Source organism: Onychostruthus taczanowskii, unplaced genomic scaffold, assembly GCF_017590055.1.
Source record: "Onychostruthus taczanowskii isolate IOZ18803 unplaced genomic scaffold, ASM1759005v1 scaffold52, whole genome shotgun sequence".
NCBI lineage: Eukaryota > Metazoa > Chordata > Aves > Passeriformes > Passeridae > Onychostruthus > Onychostruthus taczanowskii.
Genome location: NW_024502791.1, coordinates 3966472 through 3987671, shown reverse-complemented (window position 1 = coordinate 3987671; position 21200 = coordinate 3966472). Strand labels below are relative to the sequence as shown.

Here is a 21200-nt window from a genome sequence, read left to right as displayed (position 1 = left end):
TGTGTTCCATGGCCAGATATTTTGGCCATCTTGATGTTTGAAATTAGAAATTGCCAAGTAGTGGAATCAAATCAAACAAATCACTTTTAACTCCTTGGTGCTGAGGTCACAGAGTACCATCTGTTACCAAAAATGGATGCACTCTGAAACCCCTATTTAAAGGGATTAGATACTTGGGATGATTAAGAACCTCTGTATATTGTGCAGTAATCAAGGCTGAAAGTGTGAAAATAAAAAATGCTGAAGTTTTCTCTTTTTCTGTGATTGGGTAGAGAGCTGAGTACTGAACTTAGCTGAAAATCCCCCAAGTTGCTGCAAATCTGTGTATGAAAATAAAATTTTGCCCAGACAGAAGGAAAAAAATCCCACCTTTTATGAACTCTCTGCATCAATTTTCATCACTTGCTGTAATAATTATAATGCACTAAAATATCAGAATGTAATTTCTTTCCAAAGCGCTTGTCACAACAGTATTTTCTAAGTCATTATTCTGCCTTCACTGCAGTTTTCTCAGTGCCTGTTATTTGAATGTAATGCAACTGTCTTTGCTCAGGTAAAGCTTTAGCTTCCTTTTCTTTGAATTAAGTCTACGTGCTTTTACTTCCCCCTGTTTAAATTAAACATCTTAAGTACTTCTAGATATTCCAAAATCAATATATCTGCCTCTTGGTTTTGCTTAAAAAGACAAATATTTAAAATGCATTAAGACTTGGCTTCAGGCTTCTTTCTTTGTGTTTCTGTAAATGCTAAAGCAGAAGAAAAAAGAATACTTAAGGCAGGAAGAGGCAAAAAATCTACCATTGTCTGATAAATCAACCAAACAAGAATAATGAATTAAATTACAGAGAAGAATAAAACACAAGGCATGGCTAACCAAATAGAGAGCTAACACAAATGCTTTTAAACCCAGACCTTAGGAAAACAAAATTAACTTTCACTTAGTTCAGGGACATAAATGAAGTGACTGTGTGTGCTGACTCTTTGTTTGTAATAAGGTATTTCATATGGCAGGTTTTGAAGTGAAAGCTTTCCCATTGATAACACATGTCAAATGATCCTTTCTCATGGCAGTAGAGCCATTGAAGGTAAAGAAATCCTTCAGTGGCTGTTGGAGTTTCCAGCTCCTACTGTAAAGAATTCTGCAGTACTTGCTTGACACTAAAGCATTATTTAGTTTGGTACTAGCTGCTGCACTGGGCAGATTAGTGTTTGAGCAGCTGGCCATATTCTAATTATTGATATTCAAGCAGTAAAATACTTGTACTTCAAGATATCACTATGGTCCAGATGGTTCTTTCAAAAAAATGACCTGCCTGTTAATTATAGTGAAGTATACACTAATACATTGCCCTCAGACTTCCAGGAAAATACAGGGACTTTATCTCAGCAGTGGTTTATTGTGTGGGTATGTTTAATGTGCATTAGTACTTAGGGACTTAATTAGTAAAGCTGGCTCTAAGCACGGGACTCTCCAACTAGATGACCTCTTTAGAAAGGTACTGGTAGATATTACAGAATTTGCTTTTCCATATGTGCTATGCCTGTATCTTATGGGCTTCCACAGCATCGAGATACAGGGGGGATACAGGTAGTGCTGTGAGCTTTATTTATCATGGGAAATTATTCTGGAGTTAAAAGAACATCCTGTCAGAAGTGTCTGTGTGGTCCCTACCCCTCCCTAACTTTGTCTTTCTCCTTTACTGTCTTAATGTAGTTTCAGGAAAAAATCTCTTTGCCTTTTTTAAAAGAATGTAAAGGGTAGCATCTGACCATTTCTAGTTTTGCTTGCTTTACTTCATGAAGTGCCTATAGGACCGTGGTTTCTGTCCAAATGTGAAGTACTTACAATACTTAAAATGTTACTGGTGGGAGTCATGAAAAACATCAACCACAAATAATAGAATTTGGTAGAGCAGATGGTTTTCAAATTCTCAAATAGTCTGCAATTGATTAGTGGGGCCAGTTATAAAGTTTTAAAATTACATTTACAATGGTGGCAACCTCAGTGGCATCTCCCCTGCAAATGGGACCATACTGTAAAGTCTTTTCAAAGGCACAGTTTAGTGCATTCTTCATGATTTCACAGGCAGAACAGAAATCATTATTTGCTGCCTTGCACTTGCTTCCAAACCTCCATACCTTTCAGGGCAGGTGGTTAAAGCTCTTGGTGTGAGAGATTTAGATGCAAGTTTGTTCAACTGCTAGTCTCAGAATGTAATTGGAATTGATTCAAAGTCTGCCAGGAAATCAAATAATCACAAGTCAAATCAGAACTACCCACTGTGTTCCCCAGAGCACAGACAGCACAGAACACTGATTTTATTTAACAGGCACCCACTGATGTTTGCTGAAGGCTGTACTGGACTGGACACTTTGTAGGTTTATTGTTTAATTTTAAAATTTATGTAGTGTGGGTCCTCAGTATGACCTGAATCATACTCCAGAACATCTTTAGTCATTGTCAAAGTGCTTTTAATTTGACTTAATTTATGCATTAAAAAGAAGTTTTCTTTTTAATCTTAGATTTATTAACTGCTAGAAATTTAAGCCTTTAGACTTTAGTTTCTTTTGAATTTACATTAAAGGTTTAAATAGAAATGTAATTGCAAATTACCTGGTCCATGAGCAATCCAAAGACAGACCATCATTATGTGGAATGCGTATCTGCAGTCAGATTGCAGTCCATTGCAAAATCATTTATCAAGACTTAATCCCCTTGAAGACACTGAAAAAATTAACTGGCCAGCTAATAAATAAACTCTTTCCTGGTTTTTAATTCTTCAGGAAAAAATGCATTTTCAAAATGAATTTTCAGCATCTTTATGTACCTTCAATATGTCTATGTCTGACTGGTACAATTTTCTCAATTTCTGATTACTTCCTGAGTATTACCATAACATATAAAGCTAATTATTTTAACAACAAACACAGTACATTTTATATATATGCATACATATATAGTATCACTAAACTTGGCAATGGCAATATCTCATGTGAGGCAGTCTTGATAACTGAGGGGTAAAATGGCAAGCTTTTTACCATCCAAATATGGAATCACAGAATATTCTGGGTTGGAAGGGGCCCAGAAGGATCACTGAGTCCAGCTCTTGAGTGAGTGGCCCTTATGGGGATCAAGCCCACAACCTTGGCACTGTTAGCACCATGCTCTGACCAGCTGAGCTCTTCCTCTCCTTTTCCCAAACTGTATCACTAGGTCAGATTAAGTCAAAGCTCTGTCTCACAGGCTTACGCTCCCATACCTGGAGCAATCCTACCATTTCTACTGTGATTAAAAGGTACTGAGGTTCAGCAGTTTACAGGATGCTTCTCATGAGCTGTGATCTAATAACTGCTCATGAGTGGTCTCTTACCTGCCTAAGTTCTGGATAAAGCATTGATCTTTTGATCCAGGGGAGGTTAACCTATCAGCAGGGAGTCATCATGCTTATAGTGAAAGTGGTTTAAACTAATGAGTGTCCTCTTGTAAACTGGGTCAATTTTCCTCCACGTGCATCTTTTTAATCTGTATTTTTAATTAGCTGGTTTATAAGGTGGCCATAAAACCAGTCGCATAAACTCTACAAATAAGGGAAGGAAACAGGACTATTTGAAGGAATAGCTAGAGTTGGATGGAAAGAAACCAGAAAAAGGGTTTCTGAAACTGAAATTATAATCTAATTTTTAAGATGACCCAAATATGCAGCTGATGATGATAATGATTTGTTAATATCAGTTTCTTTTGCTCCTGTGACCGTAAACTGGATGCAAAAATATCCATAGTAGTGTAGACCAAAGATCCTACCCAACAGGTGTTCTGTCCTTGGCAGTGGCCAAAAGCAAATCCAAAGGAACGTAAGAATAGGGTAAGAGTGTAACCATATTTCTGCATATTATTGTCCCAGCTTCAGACAACTTCTAGTTAGTGAACATTCCTGAGCCCAATGTGATTTCACTGTATTTATTCACTTCTGATGAATTTATCTTCACAATAATATGCAGTGTCGTGTGAAGGTCACCAAGTTTCAGGGTGTCTGAAACATCCTGAGCAATGGAGTTCCAGAATTTTAAGTGCTTGTTCTATGTAGAGCCACTTTTTCTTCTTTGTCTTGAAGCCAATTCTTCCACATTTATATGAATCCTAATTCTTGCTCTGTTCACCTTGTCTGTATGCACAGGATTTTATAGATATTTAACCTGGTTTTGCTCTGTTGTATTTCTCGGAGACACGTCAATCTTAAACTGCAGATTTAGAAACTGCATATTAATGTCATAAAATTTTTGAATACCAGTTCAGCAAAGCAACGTCCTGCTGTGTCGTTCCATAATGCATATCAGGAAAGTCCAGTTTTGGAACTCCATGGATCACTGCATGCAAACCAACCCATACATGACTTTTGCATGAGGTCTGAGAGAGAAGGGAGTAGCTGGTCCATTTCTGCCTCTCTTCCCACTGTGGAATTAGGGGCAAGATGAGTCTGTACTTTTACTCTGGAAATGAGAGATATTCCAAGATTACTTACCCTCAATATAGTGACTTTATCCTCATAGTCTGCTTGTCTAAATTATTTGTCCACATTTTTCAAAGTTTTACAGAAGGCTGTGCCCGGTGATATTTTCAGTGTATGTATAACCTTGGTGAGCCTTGAACTTGTTTGTTTGGGGTTTTTTCCCCTTTTCCATTATATTCAGGTCTGGGATGCTTAGCTAGCTTTGAAAATCTAGCTATGAGGGAATAATGTAGAAAGCCTCTATTCAGGCTACAAGCAGCTATTGTGAGACTGGGAGCTTACAAGAGGCAAATTTCCTTGTAATGGAAAACCAGAATGAGATACTGTTGAACTCACTTTGTATAGGATGTTGTGTGTGGGAAAATAAGTAAGAGTAGAGGTAATCCGGCTTAGAGATGATCCCAGACTTAAATCCTTCAACATAAACATCTTCAAACCTTGAGGCGTCCTTGGTCTAGATATGGACAAAAATACTGTGTCTCAGGCCTGTCTTTAAATTACACAGTAATTGTTAATATCATTTTTGGAAAGGCTTACTGTTCTATTATACAAAGAATGTGTTCTACAGAAAGAAAGTTTGTTTTAAGTGGCATAATGCGAGAAACAAAATCTTTGTAATTTAATCGAAACTGCTTATATTCCATGTAAGAGCAGGAAACAGTATAGTTTGTCTTGCTAAGAATTGTTTGTTGAGTGAAGTTTAAATGTCAGCTGGAGGTTTTCGTGTTATTTTTAAACATACTGCTTGAATAGGTGATTATTAAAAAGCTTTTTTTCTCAGGAGGTGTCCCGAGTACTGTGAATTTTATAACCAAACAAAACTTTGGATTTTTTTTTTTACACTGTTGGGTGAATCAATGCAGAGGAAGCAAAAGACACAGAGCTGCTATAATTTAATTTTTTTCAAGAGAATTTACCTAAAATGCCTGTGACAAAACAAGTGGTTTTTACAAGGAAAAGGGGAGTGCAGAGAGACTTGCAATGCATTAGCACATCAATGTAGCATTTTAACATTAGTTGGAGGTAAATTGTTTTTACCTCATTTTTTGTTTGCTAAACCACCATGAGTAAAATAGCATTTCTTATTATATTATTACTTCTTGTTCTATCGCTAGATTCAGATTGCAATTGTTGGACACCATGAGTCAGAGTAATACAATGGCTTATGAACTAGTATATGAAGAAATAAATAAGTGTTATGATCTAGTACTGACTGAGATCATATTTTGCTTCTCTGCAGTACACTGAAGGATCTGTTTCCAAACTGGTCTTCCATCATGCTGTTATTTAAATGTAAAAAATGCAATGTGAATCACTTCACACTAATCATGTCTTCCAAACTGAAGGAACTAGTAGTAAATAACACTGCTTCATTTGTTCACTTGGATTTTGTCCATATTTCAGCCTTCCCTGCATATTTTTCAGGACCTCTCCAAAAGCTGAGTTTCATCAGAAAAAGCATTGATGGAAAACTGCATATATTAGATGTCTGTGTAGACATGGAAAACAATATTTGTCCAATAAACAGATGAACATGAGCCTGAGAGAGCAGCAGACACTTCATCACATTCTAGCTCAAATATTTCCTTTCTAGTCTGTGGGGTGGAAATGCAGGCAAGTGCTGCTGCAGGGCAGACCCTGCTGCTCATCCTCCTGCTGGAGTGGTGTATTGGAATAAGTGCTGGGTTACAACAGATGCCCATCCGTAAAGGGGGTTATATACTGGGAGAAGAAAGAGCAGGAACATTTCTTCAGGAAGCCTTTGCCTTGTACAAATCTTTGAGCACTTCAGAGTTGATAATATCTTTTGCTTTATGCAAGGCATCATTAATTTCACCATTTACCATTGCTACAGCTTTGCCATTCAATACAGCGAGGTAAATATTTTTCCCTGCATGGTATGCTGACTCAGGATTTATACAGAACTCTGAAAAATCACACTATGACTTTACAGTTGAATCTGTTAATCAAGCTTGTAGATACTGAGACATGTGCTTCATGTGCCCTGAGCAGATTCTGCCCTGTGTTGTGATATTAAATATAAAATATTTTCCTCTTGCTCTAGTCTATTTTTAGAGCAGTAATGCTTCAGGACACATAATCCAGAAAGGAAATTACTTAATTTTTTTATATTTCCTTCTTCCTATTAGTCTAAGATCATAAAAGACATGTTCAAGACCATCTTTTAATCATAGTTTTGATGGCCATTAGTGTCTTGTTCTTGCTAGGTTCGAAACTTGCTGGCCTGATCCCTTAATTATTGAGGTTAACACAACTGTTCATATGCCTAAGTGCTTTGTTGAATTAAGGCCCGTGTGCTCAGAAGCTTGTAAGAACAATCCTGCCAGTATGCAAAGAAAAACAGAAAACGTGTGGCCAGTCACAAAAAATTATTGTGGTTTGCTAGATGAAATATCGGATCTAACAAAATATAATAATATTTTAGCTGCACACAGAACAAATTATTTCAATACATTTCTTAATAGGTTCAGAGAGATTTCATCCTCCTTTTGGCATTCTGTTTGAAGAAATTTTAGCTTTGAATGAAGGCAACAGGTTTACATATGGCTCATTATCTTCCAAGCTTTGATAACAACTCCTTTTGACATACAGTTAGCATGTTAATTATGTGTATATATTTTGGAGGGAGTCAAAATTTGTTGAGGTATTGTGACAAAAAATACAGAATATTGTTTCTTTTTTTACTGAAATACTTATTTCAAAGGTGCTAGTTATTTGTATTAAATTACTAATTTTATGCTGGCAGGTAAAGGTTTTCATAGGTCTTATTTTATAATATTTACTTTTACACCATATTTTATTCTAATGGGAAAATCTATCAGACTCTGCATGTTAATTACTTTCAATCCTGTCATGATGCAGAAATCTACTTGATGTTACTGTGTTTATTGAAGCCAGACATTTTAAATGTAATTAAACCTTAATTTGTGCTGCTGTTGCCGAACAATTCTGCTGTGAAACCTTGTTTTCCAGCAAATCCCATTTGATTTTCCTTCTAATAAGTTTTTGTAATTTGGTTGCCTGCATAATAGTGCTGTCACAGCTGGTATTAATTGGCATTTTTGTACCAAATAGTAGAGACCCGCATCAGAATAACATGCAAGAGCTGAGATACTTTTACAACACACACCGTTACCATTTTCACCACTTAAAAGGGGTAGAACAGAAATAAAGAGTAGTGAAGTGGAATAAAGAGTCGTGAAGAAATGAAGAGTAGTGAAGCCTAAAGACCTCAAGCAAACCAGTGGCAGAAAGAGCCCCAGTTCCGGAAACAGTCTGCTGCAATTTTCTTGCTGTGGATCACAGGATACAAAGAAATGAACACCTCTGTTTACCTGGTTTTCTGGGGTAGCTCCATATTGATGGTGTTGGGCTGCATGAGCAAATTTCACTGCTGATATGCCCTGCTATGCCAGGTTTTCAGCTGCAAAGCTTCAGTTCCTTATGAGAGTCAATTTGGCACCCTCCTGGAACAGTAACTGCAATATAAAGGAGAAAAAAGTATTTGAGGCAGAGAAAGCTGTTTGCAGTAGCATGGTAAAAAAAAAAGAAGCCACATTAGATGAAATTATTCATACAGCTGGCAGAAACATCAACATGGAAGAGGCTGAAAAATATGAGAAAAAGAAAAGAAAAAACCTTTAAAATGTAGTTTGCTTCAAATAAACTGTAGAACGATTTAAACCAGAAGTTCTGTCTAGGAGAACTTGCAGAACTACCTGAAATTCTGATGGATTATTTTTCTGAATGACACTCAGAGCCTTAAATCTGTGGGGAGGTGATTTAGTCTTCTAGTAACTCTTGTGCAGCCATGGCTTAGGCTATGTTGAGGTCTATCAGTTTAAGATGCTTAAATTGTGCATATGAACCTGAAGTTTTCCAAGTGGCAAACACATGTAGTTGGCATTGGCGTTAGTAGAATTTTGGGCTGTTTTTACAGGTTGAAGATATAGAATAAATGCACATTTTCCATCCAGAAAAATCAGAAGGTTATTTATTTGTTTTTTATTAAAATTGAACTAAAGCATTTAAATTGGGGAGGGGGAGAAAGCACTAAAATGTGATGAAGAACATATGTCTAAACACTATTGATAGAGAGCTTAGTGGAGATACTCATGTGAAAATAAAGGCAGTTTGGGGTAAATTTAAAAAAAAATAACAACCATGCTTTAGAGCCTTCCCTGATCCATACATTTCTAATTGGAGATGTAAGATTTCTGTCCAACAAAGTTAGCTGCATACCCTTGTTGAGCAAAAGAGCTAAGAGTACATGGGATTTTAAGAACATGATCATGTGATGTCTGTACAGCCATTTTTCTTAAGTCTAGAAAGTCAATTTATACTTCAGAAAATCTACTTTAAAATCACAGTCAAAGTAATTAACATCAACTGTTAGTTTTTTTAAAAAAGATTAGTTGTGTGCATTTGTCTTACAGACTTAAAAATCTTTACTTTGGGCATATGGAGATAATTTCCATGTCAGTATCACTGAGAGATTTTTAAAGTAGTTGTCCTGGGTTGCCTTTATTTTTTTAATTTCTCTTTATGTAAATTTAAAATAATTATTTGAATAAGCAGTCTGATGTTTGTGCTAAGTGGCTATTTTGTTGACTAATTTCACAATCTTAGAGCTGCTGAAATGAGTGCTAGTACTTATTATGTCCTTCAGGTTCAGTGTTTCTATACAAATATTTTGAGTTCTGGGAAATACAAATGTTTGCTCTTTGTGCAAGCATCACTATTTCTAGTATCAAATGATAGACATTCTAACCATGAGAACAATGAAGTAAAAATGTTCTATAAAGACTCATAATTGAAAATTTAGAATCAAGAAAACTCCAGCTGTTCAGAAGGAGATTGATACTGTGACATCTGAAATACCAGGGAAGCAGAGTGAAGCAATCTGGCAATTTCTTGACAGTGTTTTGTACTTGTTATAACAGGAATAGCTGAGTTTTCTGACAAAACTCTCCAAAATCAGTCCCATTAGGTAATGAATATTCTGTTCATATTAACTACTCAAATGGCTTTTTGGAAAAAGATGTGGCTGTGGGCTCAGTGTATGAACCTTAGCTGAGCTTGATCCAGAACCCTTGGCTCTGGTGGCAGTGGCTGACATTCAGGTGGATGCAGCTTGAGCTCATCCATTATCTATCCCTCAGTTTGCACTGGACAGCTAAACCCAAAAATCAAAATAAAATTTATAGTAGTGATCTCACTGGGATAGTGTGCATTGCTGAAAGGAGGGCTGGGAGAAGCTTTTATCTTGCATGTCTTGTAAACACAAAATCAGCTGTATAATGTTTCATAAAACTTTAGAGTAATGATCTTTATGAGCACCTTTAAAGACAAAGGCATATTTTCATAATTTTTCTCAGCTTATTATTGGGCTTTTTAGATAATTTCATGCATTTTGTCTCCTTTTGCTCTTAAAAATATTAAAGGTAATTTCTTAGACAATCTTGTCATTTTATGTGTATGCTTCATGCATGCTTATACATTTTGAGTTTTTCCAGCTTCTAGCTTTATTTAATCACAAAATGTCCCACCTTTCCCTATTTTAAAAAAGTTTCTGTCTCAAGTAGAAGCTACTTCCTTACTGTATTTCATACTTTATTCTGTTTCATTGCATTGTATTAGTCAGACTTTAGACAGTGACAGGACAGATTTTTCAAAAGGAGAAAATTGGGGGGGTTTTGTTGTGAATTATTTTCACATTTCTCTTTTTAATACATGGCATTTAACCTGTGTATCTTCCATTTTTTTAGATAACAGCAATCATAAGTATAGAGGTGAGAACTGTGTCAGTTTTAGTCTTGCTGGCTGTCGTGATGCCTTCCAGTTTATAGCACTTGATGTACTTGCAGATGTGATACAAAAACCTTCTTCAGATAACCTTTACATACCCACTGAAAAGAAAAAAAATCCCCTTCAGTATATGTTGTTATCAGACTACCAGAATACTAAAAAAATTAAGATTCATTAGCTCAAATAAAACTAAGAAAATTATTAAGAAAACCTTCACCCTGCATTTACAGTACAAGCTGATAGGTTTTAAAAATGTATTTCTTATTTTCTATATTCTTCTTTAACCTACTTCTATTTTCTTCAAGTAGAGAAGTTATCAGAAACCACAGGTGTTTACAAATGTGTTACTCAGGGTTTGCTAATGCAGAAATGAAGGAAGGAAGAGAAGAACTGTCTGGGAGTAGAAGCTCTCATAATTAATGGATGTGGACCTGTCTGAAAATACAAAGAGGATTCCAATGTGCCAGTGGCTGGAAATAAATATTTTTTCCCACCCCAGGCAGTGTGCAGGGCTGGGTTGTACAAGGCATTGAGCAATCTGGTTTGGTGGGAGGTCTGGTGGGAGGTGTCCCTGCCCATGGCAGCGGGGTTGGAACTGAAGGATCCTTAAAGTCTCTTCCAACCCAAACCTTCTGACGATTCTGTGATTCTACCTTGAATTACATTTCTGAGCAGAGGCCTAGTAAACCTCTACACCAATATATCTGAATGCTGAGCTGTTGTAAGGTCTTGATGCTTGGGATTTGTCTTTTCCCAGTTGCCCATGTAGTGGTATTTTGTGACCTACCTTAGGGATGTGTTTTATCCAGGCCCTGAGTGCTGGACAATTACAAGATTTAATTGGCTTTGATAAATGTTTAGCCAAAGGAGAGTGATTTATTTATAGATTTCAAGTGAAAATATCACAAGCAAAAATGCACATTTTGTAGCTTTGCAAAGAGCAGTCCACCCATGAAGATAGTTTAAAATAATCAGAGAATGATAGAATGGTTTGGGTCAGAAGAGATCTTAAGAATCATTGAGCAGGTGATATTCTATAATGGAGTCAACTGGAAGAGATGAAGTCAGATGAAACCTACTGACACTGTGAGTTTTTGTCTTTATCCAATAGGCACATCAAGTGGGAAAACTTGAAGAGACATGCAAAAGCACATCCATTTCTTTATTTATTTTATATGAGAGGGAATAATCACAAAACAGGAAATGTACTTTTAATAGATTTCTTTTTGAAAGAAATATTGTTTCCAAAGAAATTGCAAAAATAATTAGCATACATATTGTTATGAAGAACAGCTACTGCAAAAATCTATTTCAAGGGGCCATTTCAGCTACTTTCCTACACTAGTAATTTTCTCTTTAGTTTACAATCCTTTTCTTCTGAATCCAAACTGCTCATAGCAGTCTCATACCAGATCAGCCCTTAAGGCATCAGAGATATTTGTTTTCCCTCCTGAAACCCACAGTCAGGCACATTAGTGACTTTGTCATACCAAGCTAATTAATAATAACAGACATAATTTTGCATCCCCTCTATAGAGAATGAAATCCAGAAAAACGTCAGGAACTGCTTGAACTACCTAATGTTTTCCTTCTTTTGTCAATTCTTTTTTGCTCTTTGTTTTGCTTCCTTATTCAGGCATTATTGGATGAAAAGCTAGAAGAGCTGGAAATAAGTTGAAAGCTTATACTGTTGGTACTACAGCAAGTTTTGTCATTGATTTAAATGGGAGTAAATTTAAGCCTTCAGTATTACTCATAAGAGTCAAGACTAGAATTTTATTTGGACAGATACTGAACAGGTTTTATGGCATATCCTGAAAAAAGAAAGCATGGGGATTTACAGGCATTTTCACATATTTTCAGGCACAGATTTCTCAAGCAGTGCCAGGCAGCAGTATTGCAATGCTCTAACAATATAAACAGTCAGGCAGTTGACACCAAGTCTGTCTCATTATTTGCAGGGTGATTAGAAGTAGCAGCATTGAGATTATTTTTTTTAGTTCTCAGTTTAAATTATTTTTTTTTCATGTAGGCAGTATATGGTAATGTAACTGAAAATGAAATTTCACTATTTATCTCCTTTAGCTGATACAAGTTTTAAATTTCATTGGTGTATAATATTTTCTTCATTATATTAAAGAGTTCTTAGCGAGGAGTTACCAACTCTACAATACTTAAAATTCCTTCTGTTTTTATTCAGAGAAGCCAGAAGAGTTGCAATGGTGAAAAGATACTTTAATGTATTTTGGTGAAAACATACTTATATGTATTTTCCTCTCTTTTTATATCATTTAGATATCAGCATGAATCAATTCCAAGTCCACTGGTTACTGGAGTCCTGTGCACACAATGACACCAAAGGACTTAGGAAAGTAACAGAGCTGACTTATGTAAGTCTCCATTCAGCCCTCTGCTTGACTCTGGCAGTAAGAGAAAGGATGGTTCTGTAAAATAACACAATATGTGTTTTACCCTGTTTCATAGATCAGTAAGGATGCTTTCTTTTCTATGTTCCTTTTTGGCGAAAGATAAAAATTATGTATCTGGAGTGGTTATGGGTTTCTTGGATTTCCTAAATCCACACTAGGCTAAAATATTTTATTTGTTTTTGTTATTCAGAAAATGAGACCAGACAAACTTCTTAACTAAGTACTTCTATATCTCTACAGGATATAGAAAATGGAGCTTTGTCTGCAATTAATAATGTAAGACTTTAGCACAGTGCAAATACTGAACAGTAATAATAGTAATTAATAAACCAGGTTTTCTTTTAGACATGCAGGTGAGTTTCAGGTGAGCATTCTCCCTGAGGAGAATTATAGATAAGAAAAGAAGGACTGTAGGTGACAAATACCAGATATTAAATCTGAAAGTTGGACAGATATCATATGGGGAGAAAAACTCCATGTAAGTACATGGCAGCCCAAATATATATTGCAGTGGCAGTACTTCCTACTGAATTTGTTGGCAATCTAGTGTCATCTGTCTCTATAACACATTATTTGAACAACAGAGTAATGTGATTGGTGCATCAGAATTGATTTAGTGTGTTATGAAAAATGGACAAAATCACAATTCACCTTTCCTTCTTACCCTGGTCTGTACTACCCCATCAATTCAGGAGACTTAATATCATGTGAAAGAGTAAATCAAAAGACATAATTTCTCACACAGGATGGTGTTAACTTGTAAGATTTACTGCTTCATGGGGTCAGCAAAGCCCAAATTAGAGGTGAATTGAAAAAAATTATTTTGACATTATGTTATGGAGATAGGAAAAAACATTTAAGAAGTTCATTTCCACTAGAGGTCAGGAAAGATTGTTTGGACATCTGTCCAAATGCATTGTGGGATTAATGAACTTATTTCCTTTTTTTTCCTTATTTCCAATCATTTTATGGTAATTCATCCAGTCTGTCTTGATAAATGAAAATAGTCCTGTCACAATTTTAAGGAGGCATCAAATCTGTTGGGCCACTCTCCCAGCAGGTGGAAGGCAGGGAGTCCACTCTCAGCTCAATGGGTGTGTCCCATGAAAATGACCTTCCAAGTGAAGGTTAGACTAATTTGCAATTAGAAAAAAGAGGGAGTTATGCAGAAGAACATGAGAAATTAGCGATTCTGAAGGGAATTAAAGATCTAAAAGGTAGCAAATGACTTTTGACCTTAGCCAGTAACATATTATTAGAGATTTTTTCAGGATAAAAGCCAACCAACCAAACATTTTTTTCCGTATATGATTTGTGTTAAAGCTTTCAGACTGTAATTTTCAAAAGTACTTCAGACAATGGTAAGAATTTAGAAGGACACTTACACTTTGTGTAAAGTTTTCTCCTCCACTCATTGTCCTTAACTAGAGACTTCTGCTTTGTATTTAGCTGTGGAGTTTTTCTTCCCGATAAGAATATAGAAGTACTTAATGTACTCAAGTGGAAAAATATGCATCCATAATGCTATGCTGACTTTAAATGTGCTTTTAAAAAGTTAAACATAGATGAAGCCTGTCATTTACAGCAGCTTAACTCAGCTTTCTTACATTTATTTAATTCGATTAGCATTTATATTCTCACATTGCTACCCCCACTGCCATCATTCACAGAGACTGTTCTAAATATTAGAAGTCAGTTGCTTTGATGCTGCGTGTCGAAGGAACTGTGTAGAATTGAAGGACATATTCAAATACCATACTAATATATTTTACTACTGAAAATAATCATGACATTGACAATACTTCTTTCTTCTCTGAGTTAAAACCACATTGGCATGTGTTAAGCATCCAGGAAAATATTTTTGTGGAGAGAACTTTTCATCTTTTGCCAAAGTTAGTTTTCAGTTTGTTCATTCTTTTTTTTCCTTGGGCTCTATTTGCAGCATGTGATCTTTTTGTTTTTCTCATTGTAGGAAAACTACATTATTCTGAAGGACCTGTCATTTTCATGCAAGTACAAAGTAACTGTTCTGCCTGCAAAATCTAAAGGTCGTTTTAAGGCTGAGAGTACTTTCTTTGTTACCCCACCTTGCTCTGCATTTAAAGAAAAAAAACACAAGCACATTAATTGTCCTGCTGAAGGAGGTAAGGCATGATCTGGAGAACTACCAAATAGTTCCAAAAGAATTTATAATCACCAAAAGAGAGTCTTAAAAAGCAGTTTTAGGATAGAGATCGAGAGATTCAAAATAAATAAAAATATCACTAATGGTTATGTGAAAATCAACAGAAATACACAACAGTATCGATTTTGGCTAGTACATTATTACTGGTTTGTCAATTAAGAGTAATTGTAGTGGGCATACACTAATATCTGTAATGGCATGGTTGGGGTTTTTTTGTAAGGAAGAATGGTTCCCCATTGAATTTATCATAATGATGGAGGAAAACTGTAAACATGATTATGATGGCATGACCCATCTTTTTAATATTTTGCTGCAAACACAAGCTGCTTTTTCAGTTTGATTTTGTTTAGGTTAATTCTGCTCTCAAATAAGAAATACAGGCCCTATTATCTTTTCCAGCATTGTCACAATGTGTAACTAGAGGGTTATGGGAGTTGCAGAATTATGCAGATATTAGGTGGAGAGGACCTCTGTGGTCAGCTGGTCCTGGCTCAGGTCAGCCATGGCTTTGCACTGCTGAGTGTGGATACTTCTCTCTCTGGCGGAGGGAAGCCCTCTCACCTTGAGTCGCTCCTGTTCCCAAGGGTGCCCCCCATGCTCCATAAGTCACTCAGAACCCTGCTGGCCTTCATGTTTCCAGCATTATAGCCTTCCTGGGCAACTGTAACTCAGGTATAACTTTCCCCTAATCAGAGTTCCCCTATTAACTTGTACTGCAGTTATACTGCATGAATTGTACTCTTTGGCTGAATTACGGAGTTCTGTGCTACCCTGTGCATTTTCTTATGGTCCCAAAACTTCCAGTCTGATTTCAGGTATTCTGAAATATGAGGAGCAGGAGAATGGTGCCCTTTACATGCCATAGCTTTCTTTTCTGTACCTGCAGCTGAGAGCGTTTTATTTGAAGTTTGAGTTTGGTCCAAAATGTCAGGGGAATGTATCAAACATAAGTTTTTAGTTAACACTGAAAATGTGGTGGTGGAAAGCTGCCTGCACCATGTGTAACACCAGAAATACAGCTCTGCCGGGCCTTGATTTCTGAAATTAAATGAATATTATTGAAGATTATCTCTAAAAGTCTAGCTTATCTTTTTTTTTTTTTTTTGCTTTCCAAATTTATAGTGCCAGTTCTACCCAAAGTGTTGGCCAAACCCGAGAATCTGTCTGCGTCTTTCATTGTTCAGGAAGGTAACATCACTGGTCACTTTTCCTGGAAGATATCTAAGGCAGACCTGCACCAGCCCATGACAGGCTTTCAAGTCACTTGGGCAGAAGTGACCACAGAGAGCCGGCAGAACAGTTTACCCAACAGCATCATTTCCCAGTCACAGATACTGCCAGCAGTAAGTTCTTTGTTACTTTCTTTTGCCAGTGGCTCCCTGAGTTTGTGTGTCTGTGCCTCATTTGTAATGTTTAGTGGTGATTCAGATGTCAAACACTGGTTCTGCAGGTAAGTTGGAGCAGGAAGTACTTAATTTTTCCTCCTTGATGGAGATACAAAGCATAGCTACTATTCTTGATGATACATCAAACATTTTAAACTGTGGAGTCTGCAGATGCCTTTAATTATCTATCACTGTATGTATCTCTATTTTTAGCACCTGGATAACTTGCAGAAGGTTATGATTTGAGTTGAAACAGTATTTTCTGTCTCTCAGAAACCACCAAAATTTAGGATATTTATACCAAGGACCATTCACTCTGACTGAAAATGTAGTATTTACACAACCAGGGCTGAAATGCTTAGGGCCCAGCTGGAGGAGCACCTGAATGAGCAGAGTGAGTGTACAAGTGCAATGTATGCACTCCTCTCTCTGCCCTACCTGTGCAGGATTTGGGTGAGATGAAACAGCTTCAGCCAGGTCTCATAAAGGCAGTCCCATCTCAGAATATGTGCTAATTTTTCAGGAAAACGTTTCCCCTCACTTTTTCTCTCTCTCCTTTCCTCTTTGCTATCTGCTCTGGCACTAGCAGCAAATTTTCCCACAGGAATAACCAAAGTTACCCCCACAATGTGCTTGGGCTTCCCCTCATGGGGCAGGTATAATGACAGCCAGAAGCACCTGTCCCGTGGATTCCTGGCCACACCAGCCTGGTGGTGGCAGGAACACCCTGTTGCCCACACTGTCCAGCATCACTTCTCCAGCTGTCCCCTTCCCAGGACTGGGCCTTTACAACTTGGAATAAGATGACTGATTGGTTCCAACTTAATGCAGATGATTTATAGTTTGGATTTTGATGTAGATGAATGACTTCTGATTCCCTAATATCTGTCAGTATTCCCTAATATCTTTAGCCAGATGTAGTCCCATGTGGAAGTTTCTATAAAATTACTTTGAAATTGTTTAATACGTGTCTAAGTGACCACAAAAGGTATGGAGCAGTGAAAAGTGAGTCCATCATGCTGTAAATGATGCCTTAAGAGCAGAAGGCAAATTCTTATGGTGTAACTGGGACAAATCTGAAATTAGTGTGGTCACCCTTTTTTTTTCCCACGAGCTGCAGAAGTGGCCCCAGGCCAGCCACTACTTAAATTACCAATTAGTAGAATCCACATGCAAATCCAAAATAAAAACAAGTATATGTAATGAACATGTTTGTTAAAAAAAATGGTTAAGAAAATACATTTTGATTCATTTTTTACTGATGAGCGCATCACTAAAGTGATCAGCACACTTTCCATAAAAGTCTGTAACAACTTGGGCCTTGTACACATGAAACCATAGTATTATGGTTAAAAATGTGTTTGTTCAAAGGGAAAAAATTCAAATATACTCACTCAACAAAGTGATGCATACATTAAATCCTTTTAAAAAAATTCTATAAAAATAATCTGTGGCTGCTGACAGTGACAGAACTGTTTAAACTGCTGATGTGTGTGAGCAGAGCAACTGTGTTTTATTCTTCAGTGGTCTGAGAATTGAAGTGATGTATTTATTTTTAGGATCATTACATACTCACCGTGCCCAACCTGAGGCCCTCCATGCTGTACCGCTTGGAAGTTCAGGTGCTGACGACTGGTGGGGAAGGGCCAGCCACGATTAAATCCTTCCGAACGCCCGACCTTCCTCCATTTGCACCCCACAGTAAGCGCTGCACTCTTCTGACTTGTGCTCCTGACATGTTACAGAATTTTGATCTTCCACATGTAAAGAGTGGAAGCCTTTCTCAAGCCTTAAAGTTTTTCCTGATTCCAGTAGCATTCCATAAACTTAAGATATGTGAAAATCCCCTGATAACTGTCCATCAGCAAATACAGTCTTTCTCTCACTCAGTTTCTGTGGTCTAACATTTGCCTTTAGTTGCAGCCACAGCTGTTTGGCTTATGCCTATAGCACTTGGGGTTCAGAGTTGGTCTGTTCTCCAGGGGCAGCCTGGAGGATTTCATAGCTTTCAAGGTTAGGTTTTTCTGGGTTCACTCAGTCCAGCATAGCTAGAGCTTAAACATATTTCTAAAGCAAGGCAAACCTCTTAATGGCCATTTCCAGCACTTCATGTGTTTCTGAATAATACAGCTCAGTGTTGCAAAGCCAAGTAAAAAATACAATTAGTTCAAAATCTGTCTGCTTGAGTATTTTTGTCCTTTTAAAGGCCTGCTGAAGTTGTCTGGACTGAGCATACACATAGTTGCCAGCAGAGACTCAGCACTTACAAGCTAAAGGATTGAAAGCTGAAGGTCTCACAAAGCCTTTTCAGTATGGATTCAGTTGGCATTACATATCCAGGGTTTGATACATGCATAATTTCCTGTTCTTTTGTTTAGGACCTCATCTGAAGCAGCATCATCCACATCACTACAAGCCATCCCCAGAGAAATATTAGACTGTTTCAGATGATTATACAAATAACTGAGGGGAAAAAAACTGAGCTCCCAAATGAGGGCTGGGTAACAGCACATCTGTTGGAGCAGTGAACCCAGTTTTCCAATGGAAGTTACCATCCTGTATGATCTGTATCTACTTCTCTGTAGTTTAGACATGAAGAATTATGTTTGCACCATGACCAGGATGAATCACACAGCAAGTATCATTTCTGTACCAGCACTATTCAACAAACTGAAGACCACATCCAACTTAACACCTGTGAGAAATATTAATGATACTGTTCATTATAATGTTTTCATATTCTGTGTTTAAAGTAGGTTAAAAGGGTGCAGTGTATACAGCTTTTTCTCTTATTTAATTCAGTGTTACTATTTGCAAGGTCCTGTGATGTATACATACTTCTGAAAGATTTTCTCATTAATGGATTTAAATTATCTATTTTACTTAAAGCCCTGCCTGTCACCAATTTAAGGTCTAGTGTGTTTTGCTATTAAAGAACATCTCAATTTGTCTGAAATAAGCACATAAGTAAAATAAATACCAGTGGCAGAAACCCTGAAATACCCAGTTTTTAATAATTCTATTGTCATCATGGAGGAGGATGATGATACATATGTATTACCCATCTGGTCTAAAGTGATAATGTTCTGTCATGTAGATCTTCTATTAATATAGTTAATAGTTAAAGGGTATACAGGGTAGAAATACCGTTGTAGAGAAACAAATGACAATTAATAGAATTGTTTAAAATGTATGGCAATGAATGCAATTAATTGATAGGTCCTAGAAGAATAACTTTTAAAATATTACAATACTTTTGCTGCATAATATTTCAAGGTATAATATTATCTTGAATACAAACACCAATTTCCTAGTGAAAAATCTGAATAGTTAACATCAAAGTTTTACAAATTGAATTTTTGAGGCACATTTATTATTATAGTAGCTGTATAGCTACTTTTTGGCTTTGAATTTTGATGCACATATTTCTTTTCCCTGTGGATCTTTAGAACAGAAGGATGGATGTATTGGCTCTATTTTGCTGTTCTGCTTACAGAAAGAATTATGTGACAATATTCTGGCATCTGGAAAACATTGGCTTATAGTTTATTTGAATTCATTTTTCAAATTTAGACAGAAGGGTGCCCTTTTTAACCATAAGGGAATTCATATTGCCTTATTGTGCAATATAAACTGTCTAGAATAATTTGTCACACAGAGACACATGTCTCAATAGTAAACAGAAACTGCTTGGATTTATTATTGAGAGGGTGGAAAGTAGCTGCCAATAAACATCCATACATATACCCATAATCAGCTCTTAATGTTCAAGATGTTCAAAGTGCTCCTGGATTCTTTGGCACCATTTCCATTGCTCCTTGAATCATCACATCAGGGTAATGTACCTCAAAATTTGACTCCAACTGGACAAAGTGGCCACTTTTTCTACCAGCAGATGATACAGACTCATCTGTGCTTCATGTTTTTCTGAGATATTCAATAAGAGGAGCTTGGACATTAGTGGTACATGTATTTCCCTTGTCTTGATGACAAACTGTTTTGTAAAAAACAAATATGAAGAAATACCTATCTGAAACTGAGGATCAGGCTGTGTTTGTCATAGTAGAATGTTCATGAAATATTCAGTTTGTCTATACTGAAGTTTACAGCATTTATACCACATGGGGGAAGGAAACTGCATTAATTTCTGATTGCTTGCTCATTACATTTTTTTTACAATTTTACCTTCAGTTTTAAAGGGCTCTTTTGCATTCTTTTTCTATTTTGGTTGCTGTCTTTTTAGATATTCACTTAGTGACCAAGAATTTTCCCAGACTTTTTCTATTGCTGCGTGGTTTGCAAAGTCCTTTAACAATAGCTTAAAATACATTAAAGGCTATGGTGCTTTGAATTCCTTCCTCTATTTTCCAAAATACATTAACAAATCAGCAGATGAACTCTTATTCCAAAAATCTGTAGTGTAAAGGTTTATTTTCAGTTTTTTCAGAATGCCATAGTCTGTGACCTTTTTGTCAGGATAAGAGTGTTTCATGTGTATGTTTTACAAAGAAAACAAAATTTGCATTGGACCGGTGTGCAGCACTGCTTTCACATTTGGATTGCACAGGGCATAGATGAGTCTAGAAGTGATCTTTGTGGTGTTTGCTGGATCAGCAGGATCAGAGAAAGTAATTACCTCAGTCTTCTCTGAAGAATTCTGTCCAAACCTTTCAATCACAGTCTGTTCTACTCGTGCTGGATCAAATTGACAGCGACTTGATTAATGTTAATGAAATTACATTTCATTCATAGCGGCACTGTAGAGCATAGATGTTGCTCTTTGGTGCAATGATGCCAATTCATTGGAGATAAGCAGGAAGTTAGGAGCCCTGAGTCCTCACGAAATCATCCTTCTGAGAAGAAT

General features: G+C 36.7%; 1 protein-coding gene across 1 annotated transcript in view; it reads left to right on the top strand.

Moving 5' to 3' along the window:
- The window catches only part of ANOS1 (anosmin 1), a 126868-nt gene extending 108042 nt beyond the window's left edge, over positions 1-18826 (top strand). The window contains exons 10-14 of the mRNA XM_041416523.1: positions 12633-12727; positions 14739-14910; positions 16074-16294; positions 17896-18037; positions 18715-18826. Of these exons, the coding sequence (XP_041272457.1) occupies positions 12633-12727; positions 14739-14910; positions 16074-16294; positions 17896-18037; positions 18715-18773 (689 nt within the window). The 3' untranslated portion in view covers positions 18774-18826. The remainder of the gene's footprint in view (positions 1-12632; positions 12728-14738; positions 14911-16073; positions 16295-17895; positions 18038-18714) is intronic.
- The last annotated feature ends 2374 nt before the right edge of the window (positions 18827-21200 follow it).